Here is a 17,915-nt window from a genome sequence, read left to right as displayed (position 1 = left end):
CCCCCCCCCCCTCCAGAAAATAAGGGAAGTATATATTTTAAATAAAGGACGTTTTACAGAAAATTAAAGAAATTCTGCCTTTTTTTAATTTATTTCAAATTCAGAATATAGAAGAAATTGTGCCCCCCCGGTTCCCCCCCAAAAAATTAAGGGACATTTTTTAGGTTTTTTTTTTTATTCCAGGAAAAAAGAGAAACTTTTTTAAAAATATAGACTTTTTACTCGAGAAAATAAGGGAAATTCCTCTTTTTATTGTCATTTTATTCAGAAAATTAGGGACTTTTTATTTATGTTTATTTTATTTTTTTCCTGGAAGTAAGAGAAATTGCCCCTTTTTTAAACATTTTTTTTTTTTTAGGATGAAAGTAAGACATTTGGGAAAGTGATTAAAGAGGAGGGCAATGAAAAGGAGAGGGAACATACAAACTAGACTGTGGGGGGTTTTCAGGTGTGGACAGAACCTTCACAAGCCCAGGGAGAAGTTTATCAGGTTCAAACACCGATGACATTATTACACAGACCAGAAGCAAGGAATCACGCAGAGACAGAGTTCAATTTGGCTCAATTGAGGGGACACGTTTTTTTGGGCTGTACTCTAGTTACAGATCCAAACTACGTTCTAAAAGTCCAGCCCACCTGCTCCCTCTATTTATTTGGGAGGTCCCTGGTTACATCTCTGAGGGAAAGGGGGGTCATCTCAACAGCTCCAGTCAGACACAATATATGATTATACAAAAATGTGTTGACGCTGGTGATATCGCCTTGTCTCTGCGTCACGGCGGTGTTCGGCCTTGGCAGTCTGATACCAGAAGTGAAGTGGATTATATTTATATAGCGCTTTTTCTCTAGTGACTCAAAGCGCTTTACATAGTGAAACCCAATATCTAAATTACATTCGAACCAGTGTGGGTGGCACCGGGAGCAGGTGGGTAAAGTGTCTTGCCCAAGGACACAACGGCAGTGACTAGGGGAATCGAACCTGCAACCCTCAAGTTGCTGGCACGGCCGCTCTGCCAACCGAGCTAAAGCGGCTTGCAATCATTTGGATTGCCAGCTGTGCACGGACAAAGAAAAACACCACTTCAGCACAATTGATAACAACTACAGCAACGGCCCTTAAGCAATAGAATGATGTGATGATATAAACGTAATTATTCTAAACAAGTCAAGTGATGTTGGCCGTAAAGAGACACCTGCGACTTGGCCTTGGCTCCCCTCTCACTCCGGCGGCCATCCTCCCACTTAATGAGGCTACAAACGTCCCATTTGCGCCCGTAAAATGCGGTCGCCCCGGGCAACGCCCCGGACATAATGGCTCAATAGGAAGGCAAATGAAATAGTTGACTTGTTGACATGTTCCCCTGCTCCCCAACACAGGCCGAAGGGGGTTAATGGCCTTTCTCATGGAAATCCTCTTCCCCCCCCCCCCCCCTCCCAGGTGTCGGGGAAGAGGCCCGGCTGCCTGAAGAAGGTGGCCCAGCAGTTCCTGCTCATGTGGTCCTGCTTCGGGACCAGAGTCATCCGGGACATGACGCTCCACAGCGCCCCCAGCTTTGGTGAGCGCCTCCTGAAAACACACACACACACACACACACACACACACACACACACACACAGGGAAGTTAGCCACCGGGTCCAATCGGCCGGGAGGTGTTTTTTTCCCAGCGGTTGCCGTGGAGACCCGGCCCCACAAAGAGAGATACCCCGTCTCAACAATGGCCGGACAAAAAGTGAGCGCTAATTAGGTTATCCGTCCCCCCCCCCCCTGTTTGAAATTCAGTTTGTGTTGGCATGTGACCTTGTTGCGACACAGCTGGAGAGAGAAGACTGCAAAATGTGCGTTTTGTCTTTTAATGCTCGATGCAAAAACGACCGCTTTGACCCCCGGGGATGTTCAAATGTGCCACGCTATTCTTCACTCGACTTTTTACAACTTTGCTAGAAAAAAAAAAATCCCTTTATCTTTTTTTTTTTTTTTTGCGCTGTATGACCTCGTGTTTGACCACTTAAAAACAAACAAACAAAAAAACGTCCGGCTTTCAATATTGAACCCCGAAACCAGAGAAGTTGTCACGTTGTGTAAATGGTAAATAAAAAGAGAATGTAATGATTTGTGAAAACTTGTATTCAATTGAATAGACTGCAAAGACAAGACATTTAATGTTAAAACTGAGAAACTTAGTTATTTTTTGCAAATATTAGCTCTTTTTGGAATTTGATGCCTGCGACGTGTTTCAAAAAAGCTGGCACATGTGGCAAAAATGACCGAGAAAGTTTCAACATGAATTCAAATGAATATACAGCAAATACAAGTAATTTAATGTTCAAACTGTAAAACTTTATGTTTTGCAAATATTATCTCTTTTTGGAATTTGATGCCTGCGACATGTTTCAAAAAAGCTGGCACAAGTGGCAAAAAAGACCGAAAAAGTTTTGACTTGAATTCAAATGAATAGTCTGCAAAGACAAGGTATTTAATGTTCAAACTGTAAAACTTTATGTTTTGCAAATATTAGCTCTTTTTGGAATTTGATGCCTGTGATGTGTTTCAAAAAAGCTTGCACAAGAGGCAAAAAAGACCGAAAAAGTTTCGACTTGTATTCAATTGAATAGACTGCAAAGAACAAGACATTTAATGTTAAAACTGAGAAACTTAGTTATTTTTTGCAAATATTAGCTCTTTTTGGAATTTGATCCCTGCGACGTGTTTAAAAAAAGCTGCCAGAAGTGGCAAAAAAGACTGATAAAGTTTCTACTTGAATTCAATTGAATAGACTGCAAAGAACAAGACATTTAATGTTAAAACTGAGAAACTTTGTTATTTCGTGCAAATATTAGCGCTTTTTGGAATTTCATGCCTGCGACGTGTTTCAAAAAAGCTGGCACGAGTGGCAAAAAGGACTGAGAAATTTTCAACTTCTTTCAATTGAATAGACTGCAAAGACAAGATTTTTAATATTCAAGCTGTAAAACTTAATTTTTTGCAAATATTAGCTCTTTTTGGAATTTGATGCCTGCGACGTGTTTCAAAAAAGCTGAAACGAGTGGCAAAAAAGACTGAGAAAGTTTCAACTTGTATTCAAATGAATAGACTGCAAAGACAAGACATTTAATATTCGAACTGTAAAACTTTGTTATTTTTTGCAAATATTTGCTCTTTTTGGAATTTGATGCCTGTGACATGTTTCAAAAAAGCTGGCACAAGTGGCAAAAAAGACTCAGAAAGTTTCAACTTGTATTCAATTGAATAGGCTGAAAAGACAAGATATTTAACTTTCAAACTGTAAAACTTAATTTTTTGCAAATATTAGCTCTTTTTGGAATTTGATGCCTGCGACGTGTTTCAAAAAAGTTGGCACGAGTGGCAAAAAAGACTGAGAGATTTTCACCCTCTATTCAATTGAATGGCCTGCAAAGACAATATATTTAATATTCAAACTAAAACTTTTATTTTTTGCAAATATTAGCTCTTTTTGGAATTTTATGCCTGCGACGTGTTTCAAAAAAGTTGGCACGAGTGGCAAAAAAGACTGAGAAATTTTCAACTTGTATTCAGTTGAATAGACTGCAAAGACAAGATATTTAATGTTGGAACTGAGAAACTTTATTATTTTATGCAAATATTAGCTCTTTATGGAATATTATGCCTGCGACGTGTTTCAAAAAAGCTGAAACGAGTGGCAAAAAAGACTGAGAAAGTTTCAACTTGTATTCAATTGAATAGACTGCAAAGACAAGACATTTAATGTTGGAACTGGGAAACTTTATTTTTTGCAAATATTAGCTCTTTTTGGAATTTGATGCCTGTGACGTGTTTCAAAAAAGCTGGCACGAGTGGCAAAAAAGACTGAGAAAGTTTCAACTTGTATTCTATTAAATAGACTGCAAAGACAAGATATTTAATAATCAAAATGTAAAACTTTGTTATTTTTTGCAAATATTAGCGCTTTTTGGAATTTTATGCCTGCGACGTGTTTCAAAAAAGCTGGCACAAGTGGCAAAAAAGACTGATAAAGTTTCAACTTGAATTCAAATGAATAGACTGCAAATACAAGACATTTAATGTTGGAACTGAGAAACTTTATTTTTTGCAAATATTAGCGCTTTTTGGAATTTGATGCCTGCGACGTGTTTCAAAAAAGCTGGCACGAGTGGCAAACAAGACTGAGAAAGTTTCAACGTGTATTCAATTGAATAGACTGCAAAGACAAGATATTTAATATTCAAACTGTAAAACATTATTTTTGCAAAAATTAGCTCTTTTTTGAATTTGATGCCTACGACGTGTTTCAAAGAAGCTGGCACGAGTGGCAAAAAAGACTGAAAAAGTTTCAACGTCTTTCAATTGAATAGACTGCAAAGACAATATATTCAATATTGGAACTGAGAAACTATGTTATTTTTTACAAATATTAGCTCTTTTTGGAATTTGATGCATGTGAGGTGTTTCAAAAAAGTTGGCACAAGTGGCAAAAAAGACTGAGAAAGTTTCAATTTGTATTCAATTGAATAGACTGCAAAGAACAAGACATTCAATGTTGGAACTGATAAACTTTGTTATTTTTTGCAAATATTAGCTCTTTTTGGAATTTGATGCCTGCGACATGTTTTTAAAAAGCTGGCACGGGTGGCAAAAAAGACTGAGAAAGTTTCAACTTGTATTCAATTGAATAGACTGCAAAGACAATATATTTAATGTTCCAGCAGAGAAACGTTTTTTTTTTTAATGCAAATAATCCTGAACTTAGAATTTAATGGCAGCAACACATTGACAAAAACTTGGCAAAAGGGCATTTTTACCACTGTGTTACATGGCCTTTCCTTTTAACAACACTCAGTAAAGTTTTGGGAAATGAGGAGACACATTTTTGAAGTGGAATTATTTCCCATTCCTGCTAGAGGTACATCTTAAGTTGTTCAACAGTCTGGGGTCTCCGTTGTGGTATTTTATTTCATCATGGACGCCCCTGCTTATTTCAACAAGACAATGCCAAGCCATGTGTTACAACAGCGTGGCTTCATAGTAAAAGACTGCGGGTACTACACTGTAGTCCAGACCTGTGTCCCTTTGAAAATGTGTGGCGCAATATGAAGTGCCACACATTTTCAATGTGAATGTAACACGTGGCTTGGCATTGTCTTGCTGAAATAAGCAGGGGCGTCCATGATAACTTTATTTGGATGACAACATATGTTGCTCCAAAACCTGTATGTACCTTTCAGCATTAATGGATCCTTCACAGATGTGTAAGTTACCCATGCCTTGGGCACTAATACACCCCCATACCATCACAGATGCTGGCTTTTACACTTTGCGCCTAGAAACATCCGGATGGTTCTTTTCCTCTTTGTTCACGCAGCCACAGTTTCCAAAAACATTGGAAATGTGGTCTCGTCAAGCCACAGAACGCTTTCCCACTTTGCATCAGTCCGTCTTAGATGAGCTCAAGGCGCAGCGAAGCCGGCGGCGTTTCTGGGTGTTGTTGATAAATGGCTTTGGCTTTGCATAGTAGAGTTTTAACTTGCACTTGTTGCGACCAACTGTAGTTACCGATAGTGGTTTTCTGAAATGTGATATCCTTTACACACCGATGTCGCTTTTTGATGCAATAACGCCTGAGGGATCGAAGGTTTGTAATATCATGGCTTATGTGCAGTGATTTTCCAGATTCTCTGAACTTTTTGATGATATTACGGAGCGTACCCGTTCAAGATTAGACGAACAAACAGTGAACGCTGACGGGTCGCCACAAGGCGCCCCGTAAAAGATGGGGAAAAAGGTAAAACGCCGGGGAAGGACGAATGAAAAAGATATGGGCCCCCTTTAGGAGCCCAGTCTGGAGTGGGAAAAAAAACCTCCATAGCAAAGCACATATACTTATTACAACGTACATCTCGAGGTATCTAGCAACCGAGGCTAGGGAGTGCGGGGCCATGGTGGCAGGCCGGTTTCATCACCCCAATCATGGCACCCACCTGTTCCCAATTACCCTGTTCACCTGTGGGATGTTTTCCAAATAAGCGTTTGATGAGCATTCCCTCCACTTTCTCGTTTTTTTTTTTTAAGCCACTTGTGCCAGCTTTTTTGAAACATCTCGCAGGCATCCGATTCCAAATGAGCTAATATTTGCTAAAAAAAATAATAATAAAGTTTTACAGTTTAAAAAGTAAAATATCTTATTTTGTATAAATTGGATATAAGTCGAAAGGGATTTATATTTGGTTTTTATTTACCATTTACACAACCTGACAACTTCACCGCTTTTCTGGGGTTCGTACTTTCGTCTCGTTTGTATTCGTCATTGTTTTCATTTGTTTTAACCCCGGGGTGGAAAAAATAGGTCGTCGACCATAACCAAGACGGGACATTTTTCGGCAAACAAAATAAACACCGCATGCGGCTCAAAGTCTAAAAGAATGTATGCTAAAAAAAAAGTTTTTAATCTACCGTAGTTTGAATATTTTTAACGCGACAAAACGGTCTTCTTGGTTAATGGAAAAGCCAATCAAAATGGTTGGTTGATCACCAAGACTTAGAAATAAATAATAATAGTACCAATTAGTGGTGTAACGATACGGGTATCTATTTTTGTGGTTGCCGATAACAGTCATGGACGATATTATTTTTTTTAGAACGATACGGAAAGTAGTAGTAGTTAAAAAGCTATTCGGTGGCAAGACTCTGGGGGTGGATGAGATCTGCCTGGAGTTCCTTAAGTCTCTGGGTGTTTTGGGGTTGTCTTGGTTGACAAGACTCTGTAGCATCGCGTCGACTTCGGGGGCGGTTCTTCTGGATTGGCAGACCGGGGTGGTGGTTCCTTGCTTTAAGAAGGGGTATGATCCAACTATGGTGGGATCACACTCCTCAGCCTTCCCGGTAAGGTTTATTCAGGTGTACCAGAGCCGGATAGTCCAACCTCGGATTCAGGAGGAACAGTGTAGTTTTCGTCCTGGTCGTGGAATTGTGGACCAGTTCTATACTCTCGGCAGGATCCTTGAGGGTGTATGGGAGTTCGCCCAACCAGTCTGGACTTGGAGAAGGCATTCAACCGTAGGGAGTGCTCAGAGAGTAAGGGGTAACGGACTGTCTGATTGAGGCGGTCCGGTCCCTGTATGATCAGTGTCAGAGCTTGGTCCGCATCGCCGGCAGTAAGTCGGACCCGTTTCCAGTGAGGGTTGGACTCCGCCAAGGCTGTCCTTTGTCACGATTCTGTTCGTAACTTTTATGGACAGAATTTCTAGGCGCAGTCAGAGCCTTAAGGGGGTCCGGTTTGGTGGCTGCAGGGATTAGGTCTCTGCTTTTTGCAGACCATGTGGTCCTGATGGCTTCATCGGGCCAGGATCTTCAGATCTCACTGGATCGGTTCGCAGCCGATTTGAGAATCAGCACCTCCAAGTCCGAGTCCATAGTTCTCGCCCGGAAAAGGGTGGGGTGCCATCTCCAAGTTGGGGAGGAGACCCTTCCCCAAGTGGAGGAGTTCAAGTACCTCGGAGTCTTGTTCACGAGTTAGGGAAGAGTGGATCGCGAGATCGACAGGCGGATCGGTGCGGCGTCTTCAGTAATGCGGACGTTGTATCGATCCGTTGTGGTGAAGAAGGAGCTGAGCCGGAAGGAAAAGCTCTCAATTTACCGGTCGACCTACGTTCCCATCCTCACCTATGGTCATGAGCTTTGGGTCATGACCGAAAGGATAAGATCACGGGTACAAGCGGCCGAAATGAGTTTGGGTCTCTCCCTTAGAGATAGGGTGAGAAGCTCTGCCATCCGAGGGGAACTCAAAGTAAAGCAGCTGCTCCTCCACATGGAGAGGAACCAGATGAGGTGGTTCGGGCATCTGGTCAGGATGCCACCCGAACGCCTCCCTAGGGAGGTGTTTAGGGCACGTCAGACCGGTAGGAGGCCACGGGGAAGACCCAGGACACGTTGGGAAGACTATGTCTCCCGGCTGCCCTGGGAACGCCTCGGGATCCCCCGGGAAGAGCTGGACGCAGTGGCTGGGGAGAGGAAAGTCTGGGCTTCCCTGCTTAGGCTGCCGACCCCGTGACACGACCTCGGATAAGCGGAAGATGATGGATGGACGAAAAGGAATTGGAATCGATTCAGTAACTTCTTGGCAAAATGAATCGAGCAGTGCGAGTGTGCAATAAATAACGGACACTGCAGGGGAATTTTCCTATTATTTCTTGTAAGTGAATGTATCGTCGGTCATCACTCGATTGTCCTCCTGTTGGTTGGGATCGCCTTCAGGAGAGCGGCTGTGCGTGGAATCTTTTAACTCTGTCCTCTGGCAAAGAGAAGGCCAGGGTCCAATGGCACGGAGACCAAGACAATGGGGGGCCATCTTTGCTGCAGCCTTCTTCTGCCTTTGTGACCGTTGTGGGGCTTCCATGCAATTTTCACCCGCCTACCGAAGTCTTTAGATGATGATGTATACATACATAACTCATTTTTACATGAGTTATGGATAAAACGCAAGCCAGTAAACAACAATGCATTCACATCTTATTATTATTATTATTTTTTATTTATTTATATAAGACATATCAAAACACGGAACAATATTAACATGGAAGGATGGATAAAATGGAGGAATGAAAGGGTTTCTTGGTGCAATTCCTAGGGGACTGCGTGGTGCAGTTCGGGAGAGTGGACGCGCCAGCAACCTGAGGGTTCCCGGTTTGATCCCCACCTCCTACCAGCCGTGGTCACGTCCGTCGTGTGCTCGAGCAAGACACGTCGCCCTTTGCTTCTGATGGGGTGGCGGCCGGGCAGCCCCCGCCATCAGTGTGTGAATGTGAATGGGTGAATGTGGAAATAGTGTCAAAGCCGAGCAAAAAAGACCGAGAAAGTTGAGGAATGCTCATCAGACGCTTATTTGGAACATCCCGCAGGTGAACGGGTTAATTGGGTGCCTTGATTGCGTGTAAAAAGCAGCTTCCATGAAACGCTCAGTCGTTGACAAACAAGGACGGGGCGAGGGTCCCCACTTTGTCAACAAATGTGTGAGCAAATTGTTTAAGAAGAACATTTTGTCAACCAGCTATCGCAAATAATTTAGGGGTATAACCATCAGATTCAGATGGATGCAAAGGATTCTGGGTATTCCTTGTGTTGCGTTTATGTTGTGTTACTGTGAGGATGTTCTCCCGAAATGTGTTTGTCATTCAAGAACAAGAAAGTTTGATCACATTACGCCTGTACTGGCTCACCTGCACTGGCTTCCTGTGCACTTAAGATGTGACTTTAAGGTTTTACTACTTACGTATAAAATACTACACGGTCTAGCTCCATCCTATCTTGCCGATTGTATTGTACCATATGTCCCGGCAAGAAATCTGCGTTCAAAGGACTCTGGCTTGTTAGTGATTCCCAAAGCCCAAAAAAAGTCTGCAGGCTATAGAGCGTTTTCCGTTCGGGCTCCAGTACTCTGGAATGCCCTCCCGGTAACAGTTCGAGATGCCACCTCAGTAGAAGCATTTAAGTCTCACCTTAAAACTCATTTGTATACTCTAGCCTTTAAATAGACTCCCTTTTTAGACCAGTTGATCTGCTGTTTCTTTTCTTTTTCTTCTATGTCCCACTCTCCCTTGTGGAGGGGGTCCGGTCCGATCCGGTAGCCATGTACTGCTTGTCTGTGTATCGGCTGGGGACATCTCTGCGCTGCTGATCCGCCTCCGCTTGGGATGGTTTCCTGCTGGCTCCGCTGTGAACGGGACTCTCGCTGCTGTGTTGGATCCGCTTTGGACTGGACTCTCGTGACTGTGTTGGATCCAATATGGATTTAACTTTCACAGTATCATGTTAGACCCGCTCGACATCCATTGCTTTCCTCCTTTCCAAGGTTCTCATAGTCATCATTGTCACCGACGTCCCACTGGGTGTGAGTTTTCCTTGCACTTATGTGGGCCTACCGAGGATGTCGTGGTGGTTTGTGCAGCCCTTTGAGACACGAGTGATTTAGGGCTATATAAGTAAACATTGATTGATTGATTGATTCTTGTTTGGTGTGGCTTCACAGCGTGGCGCATATTAGTAAGAGTGTTAAAATTGTTTATATCACAACCATCAGTGTACTCTGTGTCACCCAGTATGTCTTTCAATCTTGTACGCGTCTTTGCTGAAGCTGTTGCTGGACTAAAAACTGGTTTGTACATGTTGTTGAAGGCGTCAAAGGCAATAGCTTCACAGCACGCCGTTATTCTCGTCATCAGGATGAACACCATTGGATATTCGCAAGTGAAGTGAAGTGAATTATTTTTATATAGCGCTTTTCTCTAGTGACTCAAAGCGCTTTACATGGTGACACCCAATATCTAAGGTACATTTAAACCAGTGTGGGTGGCACTGGGAGCAGGTGGGTAAAGTGTCTTGCCCAAGGACACAACGGCAGTAACTAGGATGGCACAAGCGGGAATCGAACCTGCAACCCTCAAGTTGCTGGCACGGCCACTCTACCAACCGAGCTATGCCGTCCCGCGAGGACGTTAGCGGCTCCCATTGTCTTCTTTACTCTGTGAAACGGGTTTAAATAGCTCTTTGAGTGGTGAAGGTGGCCGACCTTTGATGTATTTCAGGGAACGGCGTGGCGCAGTGGGGGAGAATGGCCGTGCGCAACCCGAGGGTCCCTGGTTCAAATCCCACCTAGTACCAACTTCGTCACGTCCGTTGTGTCCTGAGCAAGACACTTCACCCTTTGCTCCTGATGGGTGCTGGTTGGCGCCTTGCATGGCAGCTCCCTCCATCAGTGTGTGAATGTGTGTGTGAATGGGTAAATGTGGAAGTAGTGTCAAAGCGCTTTGAGTACCTTTGAAGGTAGAAAAGCGCTATACAAGTACAACCCATTTATCATTTATCATTCAACGGGCGGTTGCGGTTCTGATAAAATGTTGGTTCGGGTGGACGGCGGGTGGATGAAGACTTTGGTGATGCGGTTGCGGATGATATAATTGCCTATCCGCGCATCTCTAATTGCAACACATGCCAATACGGCCGGTTTAGTTTACTAAATTACAATATTAAATTTCCCGCATGACATTCTCCCAATCCTCTGCTGTATCATCCATTTTGGTATAAACTCAACTGGTGGTGTTTGGAGGAAGAAGAATACTGAGTTGCATCCCAAGAACACCATACCTACTGTGAAGCATGGGGGTGTAAACATCATGCTTTGGGGCTGTTTTTCTGCTAAGGGGACAGGACGATCGATCCGTGTTAAGGAAAGAATGAACGGGGCCATGTATCGCGGGATTTTGAGCCTAAACCTCCTTCCATCAGTGAGAGCTTTGAATGGTTGACCAAATACTTATTTTCCACCATAATTTACAAATAAATTCATTAAAATTCCTACATTCTGTCTCTCACAGTTGAAGTGTACCTTAGATGAAAATGACGGACCTCTGTCATAATTTGAAGTGGGAGAACTTGCACAATCGCTGGCTGACTAAATACTTTTTTGCCCCACTGTACGTACCGAACCGAAATTTTTGGTGTACCGTTACACCCCAACTTCACTGTTTTTTTGTTTTTTTGTAGAAAGTCTTCCACGAAGTCACATTGTCTTGGTGCAACGTTGCAGACATCCAGATGTTTCTAGAACGTGAAAGCAGGTGCGCAGGTGAAGGGGGCGTGGCCCCGATAACGGAGGCGTCGTTTACAGGAATACAAAAAGCCAGCTGGTGGTGTCGCGATGAAACAGTTTTATGTGCACAAAACAGCTAATTAACAAAAGCCCCCCCCCCGAACCTCTTTTCCATTTTACGACGGCTGAATGGCGGCGAGTGTTTGTCACGCGGCCACAATGACGCCCTCAATTCTGCCCCCTCCGCCCCCCGTCCGCCCAGAGGTCAACAGACCTATTTCTGGCTGTGGAAAATTCAGGAGTGCATTCCAGTTTGTGTGGGGAGAGGATGTGATGTCATCACCATGGCGACGGCGATAATAACAAGGCGGGCTTGTTGTTTTTCCGCCGCAGGCTCCTTCCACCTGATCCATCTCATGTTCGACGACTACGTGCTCTACCTGCTGGAGTCGCTCCACTGCCAGGAGAGGGCCGGCGAGCTGATGAGGGCCATGAAGGGCGAGAGCAGCGGTGCGTAACATCACAGCCTATCATAGCAAGCACTTGTGGGACAGCCCTTGAGATGTTCATCAGGGTCCCAGCAACAACAAAACGAGCTTTTTTTTAGTCATTTCACCAAAAATATGACTTGAATCTTTATTATTAATGTCATAAATGGATGAATATTAATATTGTATTAATATTAATAATTGTTAAAATATTAATATGTTACATATTTCATCTCAAAAATAAAATATGGGTTTAATGTTGTGATAACCTAATTCTGTGTAATATTTTTTTTTTCAAAAAAAAAACAAAAAACTAATAATAATAATAATTTAAAAATATATATATATAGTATATAAATAAAATGCCAATTTATTATTTGTCTTTTTAATTTAATCTGTTTTCTCCCAAAAATTTACTAATTAAAAAAAATCTACAGAAAGTTATGGCTTTAATCTTGTAATATTTCTCATGATTTTACTTTTTTCTTGAAAAATTATGACTTTAATCTCACATTCCAACTTTTTTCTTGCAATTAATCACCTTTTTTAATTGAATTTTTTTTTTCTAGTAATACATCTTTTGCTCATCGTGTAACATGACAAGCTTTTTTTAGTAAATATTACTTGAATCTTTGTTATTAATGTCATAAATACATGAATATTAATATGTTATCATTATTAATAATTGTTAACATTAATATGTTACATATTTTATCTCAAAATAAAATATGGATTTAATGTTGTGATAACCCAATTCTGTTTAATATTTTAGTTTTCTCTAAAAAAAAAAATATATATATATATATATATATATATATATATATATATATATATATATATATATATATATATATATATATATATATATATATATATATATATGCAAAATTTTTATTTAACTTTCTAATTTAATGTAATAATAAAACAATCTACAGAAAGTATTGGCCTTAATCTTGTAATATTTCTCATGATTTTACTTTTTTGTTGAAAAATTCTGACTTTAATCTCACATTCCAACTTTTTTCTTGCAATTAATCACCTTTTTAAAATTGAATTTTTTTGTTTTCTAGTAATACATCTTTTTCTCATCGTGTAACATGATGAGCTTTTTTTAATCATTTCACCAAAATATGACTTGAATCTTTGTTATTAATGTCATAAATACATGAATATTAATATGTTATTATTATTAATAATTGTTAACATATTAATATGTTACATATTTCATCTCAAAATAAAATATGGATTTAATGTTGTGATAACCTAATTCTGTTTAATATTTTATTTTTTTCTAAAAAAAAATTATAATAAAAAAATAAAAAATAAAATATATATATATGCCAACTTATTATTTATCTTTTTAATTTAATCGGTTTTCCCCCAAAAATTTACTAATAAAAAAAGTCTACAGAAAGTTACGGCCTTAATCTTGTAATATTTTTCACGATTTTACTTTTTTCTTGAAAAATTCTAACTTTAATCTCACATTCCAACGTTTTTCTTGCAATTAATCACCTTTTTAAATAGAATTTTTTTTGTTTTCTAATAACACATCTTTTTCTCATCATGTAACATGACAAGCTTTTTTTAGTCATTTCACCAAAAATATGACTTGAATCTTTATTATTAATGTTATAAATACATGAATATTAATATGTTATTATTATTATTAATAGTTGTTAACATTAATATGTTACATATTTTATCTCAAAATAAAATATGGATTTAATGTTGTGATAACCCAATTCTGTTTAATATTTTAGTTTTCTCTAAATAAAAGATGTATATATATTTATATACATATTTATGCAAAAATTGTATTTATCTTTTTAATTTAATGTAATAATAAAACAATCGACAGAAAGTTATGGCCTTAATCTTGTAATATTTCTCATGATTTTACTTTTTTGTTGAAAAATTCTGACTTTAATCTCACATTCCAACTTTTTTCTTGCAATTAATCACCTTTTTAAAATTGAATTTTTTTGTTTTCTAGTAATACATCTTTTTCTCATCGTGTAACATGATGAGCTTTTTTTAATCATTTCACCAAAATATGACTTGAATCTTTGTTATTAATGTCATAAATACATGAATATTAATATGTTATTATTATTAATAATTGTTAACATATTAATATGTTACATATTTCATCTCAAAATAAAATATGGATTTAATGTTGTGATAACCTAATTCTGTTTAATATTTTATTTTTTTCTAAAAAAAAATTATAATACAAAAATAAAAAATAAAATATATATATATGCCAACTTATTATTTATCTTTTTAATTTAATCGGTTTTCCCCAAAAAATTTACTAATAAAAAAAGTCTACAGAAAGTTACGGCCTTAATCTTGTAATATTTCTCACGATTTTACTTTTTTCTTGAAAAATTCTAACTTTAATCTCACATTCCAACGTTTTTCTTGCAATTAATCACCTTTTTAAATAGAATTTTTTTTGTTTTCTAATAACACATCTTTTTCTCATCATGTAACATGACAAGCTTTTTTTAGTCATTTCACCAAAAATATGACTTGAATCTTTATTATTAATGTTATAAATACATGAATATTAATATGTTATTATTTTTATTAATAGTTGTTAACATTAATATGTTACATATTTTATCTCAAAATAAAATATGGATTTAATGTTGTGATAACTCAATTCTGTTTGGTATTTTTTTTTCAAAAAAAAAAAATTAAACTAATAATAATAATAATAAAAAAATATATATATATAGTATATAAATTAAATGCCAACTTTTTATTTGTCTTTTTCATTTAATCGGTTTTCTCCCAAAAATTTACTAATAAAAAAGTCTACAGAAAGTCATGGCCTTAATCTTGTAATATTTCTCATGATTTTACTTTTTTCTTGAAAAATTCTGACTTTAATCTCACATTCCAACATTTTTCTTGCAATTAATCACCTTTTTAAATTGAATTATTTTGTTTTCTAATAATACATCCTTTTCTCATCATGTAACATGACAAGCTTTTTTTAGTAATTTCACCAAGAATATGACTTGAATCTTTATTATTAATGTTATAAATACATTACTATTAATATCTTATTAGTATAAATAATTTTCAACACATTAATATGTTACATATTTCATCTCAAAATAAAATATGAATTTAATGTTGTGATAACCCAATTCTGTTTACTTTATTTTTTTCTAAAAAAATAATAATAATAATAAAAATTGAAATACAAGCAGTTTGTCTGCCGTAAACAGCAATGTTGTGACACTCTTAAACAGGACAATACTGCCATCTACTGTATATGCATATGGTTGGAAAAATAATGACAGAGAATAGAACAGGGATGGAGGATTCAACCCTTAACTCAACAATGAGTATATGAGTGTTATGAGTGTGTATATGTGTAAATAAATAAATACTGAAATTCAAGTAATTATTTTATATATATATATATATATATATATATATATATGTATATATATATATATATATATATATATATATATATGGCTTCACGGTGGCAGAGGGGTTAGTGCGTCTGCCTCACAATACGAAGGTCCTGCAGTCCTGGGTTCAAATCCAGGCTCGGGATCTTTCTGTGTGGAGTTTGCATGTTCTCCCCGTGGATGCGTGGGTTCCCTCCGGGTACTCCGGCTTCCTCCCACTTCCAAAGACATGCACCTGGGGATAGGTTGATTGGCAACACTAAATTGGCCCTAGTGTGTGAATGTGAGTGTGAATGTTGTCTGTCTATCTGTGTTGGCCCTGCGATGAGGTGGAGACTTGTCCAGGGTGTACCCCGCCTTCCGCCCGATTGTAGCTGAGATAGGCGCCAGCGCCCCCCGCGACCCCAAAAGGGAATAAGCGGTAGAAAATGAATGAATGAATATATATATATATAAGATGCCAACTTTTTATTTGTCTTTTTAATTTAATATGTTTTCTCCCAAAAATGTAATAACAAAACAATTTACAGAAAGTTATGGCCTTAATCTTGTAATATTTCTCATGGTTTTACTTTTTCCTTGAAAAATTCTAACTTTAATCTCACATTCCAACTTTTGTCTTGCAATTAATCATCTTTTTAAATTGATTTTTTGTTTTTGTTTTCTAATAATACATCTTTTTCTCATCATGTAACGTGACAGGCTTGTTTTAGTCATTCCACCAAAAATATGACTTGAAACTTTATTATTAATGTTATAAATACATGAATATTAATATGTTATTAACATGAATATTGTTAACACATTAATATGTTACATATTTTATCTTTAAATAAAATATGAATTTAATGTTGTGATAACCCAATTCTGTTTAATATTTTATTTTTCTCAAAAAAAAAAAAATATATATATATATATATATAATGCCAAATTTTTATTCATCTTTTTAATTTAATCTGTTTTCTCCCAAATATGTACTAATAAAAAAAATGATGACCTTAATCTTGTAACTTTTTCATGATTTTACTTTTTTACTACTATTCAAATTATTTCTTCCGTTTTTTTTTTTTTTCCTCTCATGAAATCATATAAAAATATAATTTCTTCTCTTAACTTAGACTTTTTTTAATTTCACATTCCAACTTGTTTTTTGCAATTATTCACCTTTTTAAGTGGAAAAAAATAGAATTTTGTTCTAATAATACATCTTTTTTTGCACTTTTTTTGGTATAATTTTTACAACTTATAAAAACAACTATAATAATTGTCTATTTTAGTAGTATCTATTTATAATATTCAAATTATTTATTTCAGTTTTTTTTGTTTATTTTCCTCTTATAAAATCATATGAAAATATGATTTATCCTCTTGACTTTGATTTTTTTTAATCTCACATTCCAACTTTTTTTAGTGCAATTATTCACCTTTTTAAATGGAAAAAATTGAATTTTGTTCTAATAATACATCTTTTTTCGCACTTTTTTTTGTATAATTTTACAACTTTTAAAAACGACTATAATAATTGTCTATTTTAGTAGTATTTATTTATAATATTCAAATTATTTTTTTCAGTTTTTTTTAATTTATTTTCCTCTTATAAAATCATATAAAAATATGATTTATTCTCTTAGCTTTGACTTTTTTTAATCTCACATTCCAACTTTTTTGTTGCAATTATTCACCTTTTTAAATGGAAAAAAATAGAATTTTGTTCTAATAATACATCTTTTTTCGCACTTTTTTTGTATAATTTTACAACTTTTAAAAACGACTATAATATTTGTGTATTTTAGTAGTATTTATTTATCTTATTCCAATGATTTCTTCGTTTTTTAAAATTTATTTATTTCTTAGAAAATCATATAAAAATAGGATATATTCTCTTGACTTTGACTTTTTTTAATCTCACATTCCAACTTTTTTGTTGCAATTATTCACCTTTTTAAATGGAAAAAAATAGAATTTTGTTCTAATAATACATCTTTTTTCGCACTTTTTTGGTATAATTTTTACAACTTATAAAAACAACTATAATAATTGTCTATTTTAGTAGTATCTATTTATAATATTCAAATTATTTTTTTCAGTTTTTTTAGTTTATTTTCCTCTTATAAAATCATATAAAAATATGATTTATTCTCCTGACTTTGACTTTTTTAATCTCACATTCCAACTTTTTTTGTTGCAATTATTCACTTTTTAAAATGGAAAAAACTGAATTTTGTTCTAATAATACATCTTTTTTCACACTTTTTTGTATAATTTCACAACTTTTAAAAACGACTATTTGTGTACTTTAGTAGTATTTATTTATCATATTCCAATGATTTCTTCAGTTTTTTATTTATTTATTTTCCTCTTATAAAATCATATAAAAATATGATTTATTCTCTTGACTTTGACTTTTTTTA

The 17,915-nt window shown here is 36.6% G+C and overlaps 1 protein-coding gene across 2 annotated transcripts in view; it reads left to right on the top strand.

Annotated features, from left to right (window-relative positions):
* Window positions 1–17,915, top strand: part of rfx4 (regulatory factor X, 4) — a 98,462-nt gene that overhangs the window by 67,563 nt on the left and 12,984 nt on the right. For both annotated transcript variants that reach the window (XM_061893681.1, XM_061893680.1), the window contains 2 exons: window positions 1,439–1,556; window positions 11,973–12,089. In XM_061893681.1, the coding sequence (XP_061749665.1) occupies window positions 1,439–1,556; window positions 11,973–12,089 (235 nt within the window). The remainder of the gene's footprint in view (window positions 1–1,438; window positions 1,557–11,972; window positions 12,090–17,915) is intronic.

This window comes from Nerophis ophidion, linkage group LG03 (assembly GCF_033978795.1).
Source record: "Nerophis ophidion isolate RoL-2023_Sa linkage group LG03, RoL_Noph_v1.0, whole genome shotgun sequence".
NCBI lineage: Eukaryota > Metazoa > Chordata > Actinopteri > Syngnathiformes > Syngnathidae > Nerophis > Nerophis ophidion.
This window is presented reverse-complemented; position numbering and strand designations above follow the sequence as displayed.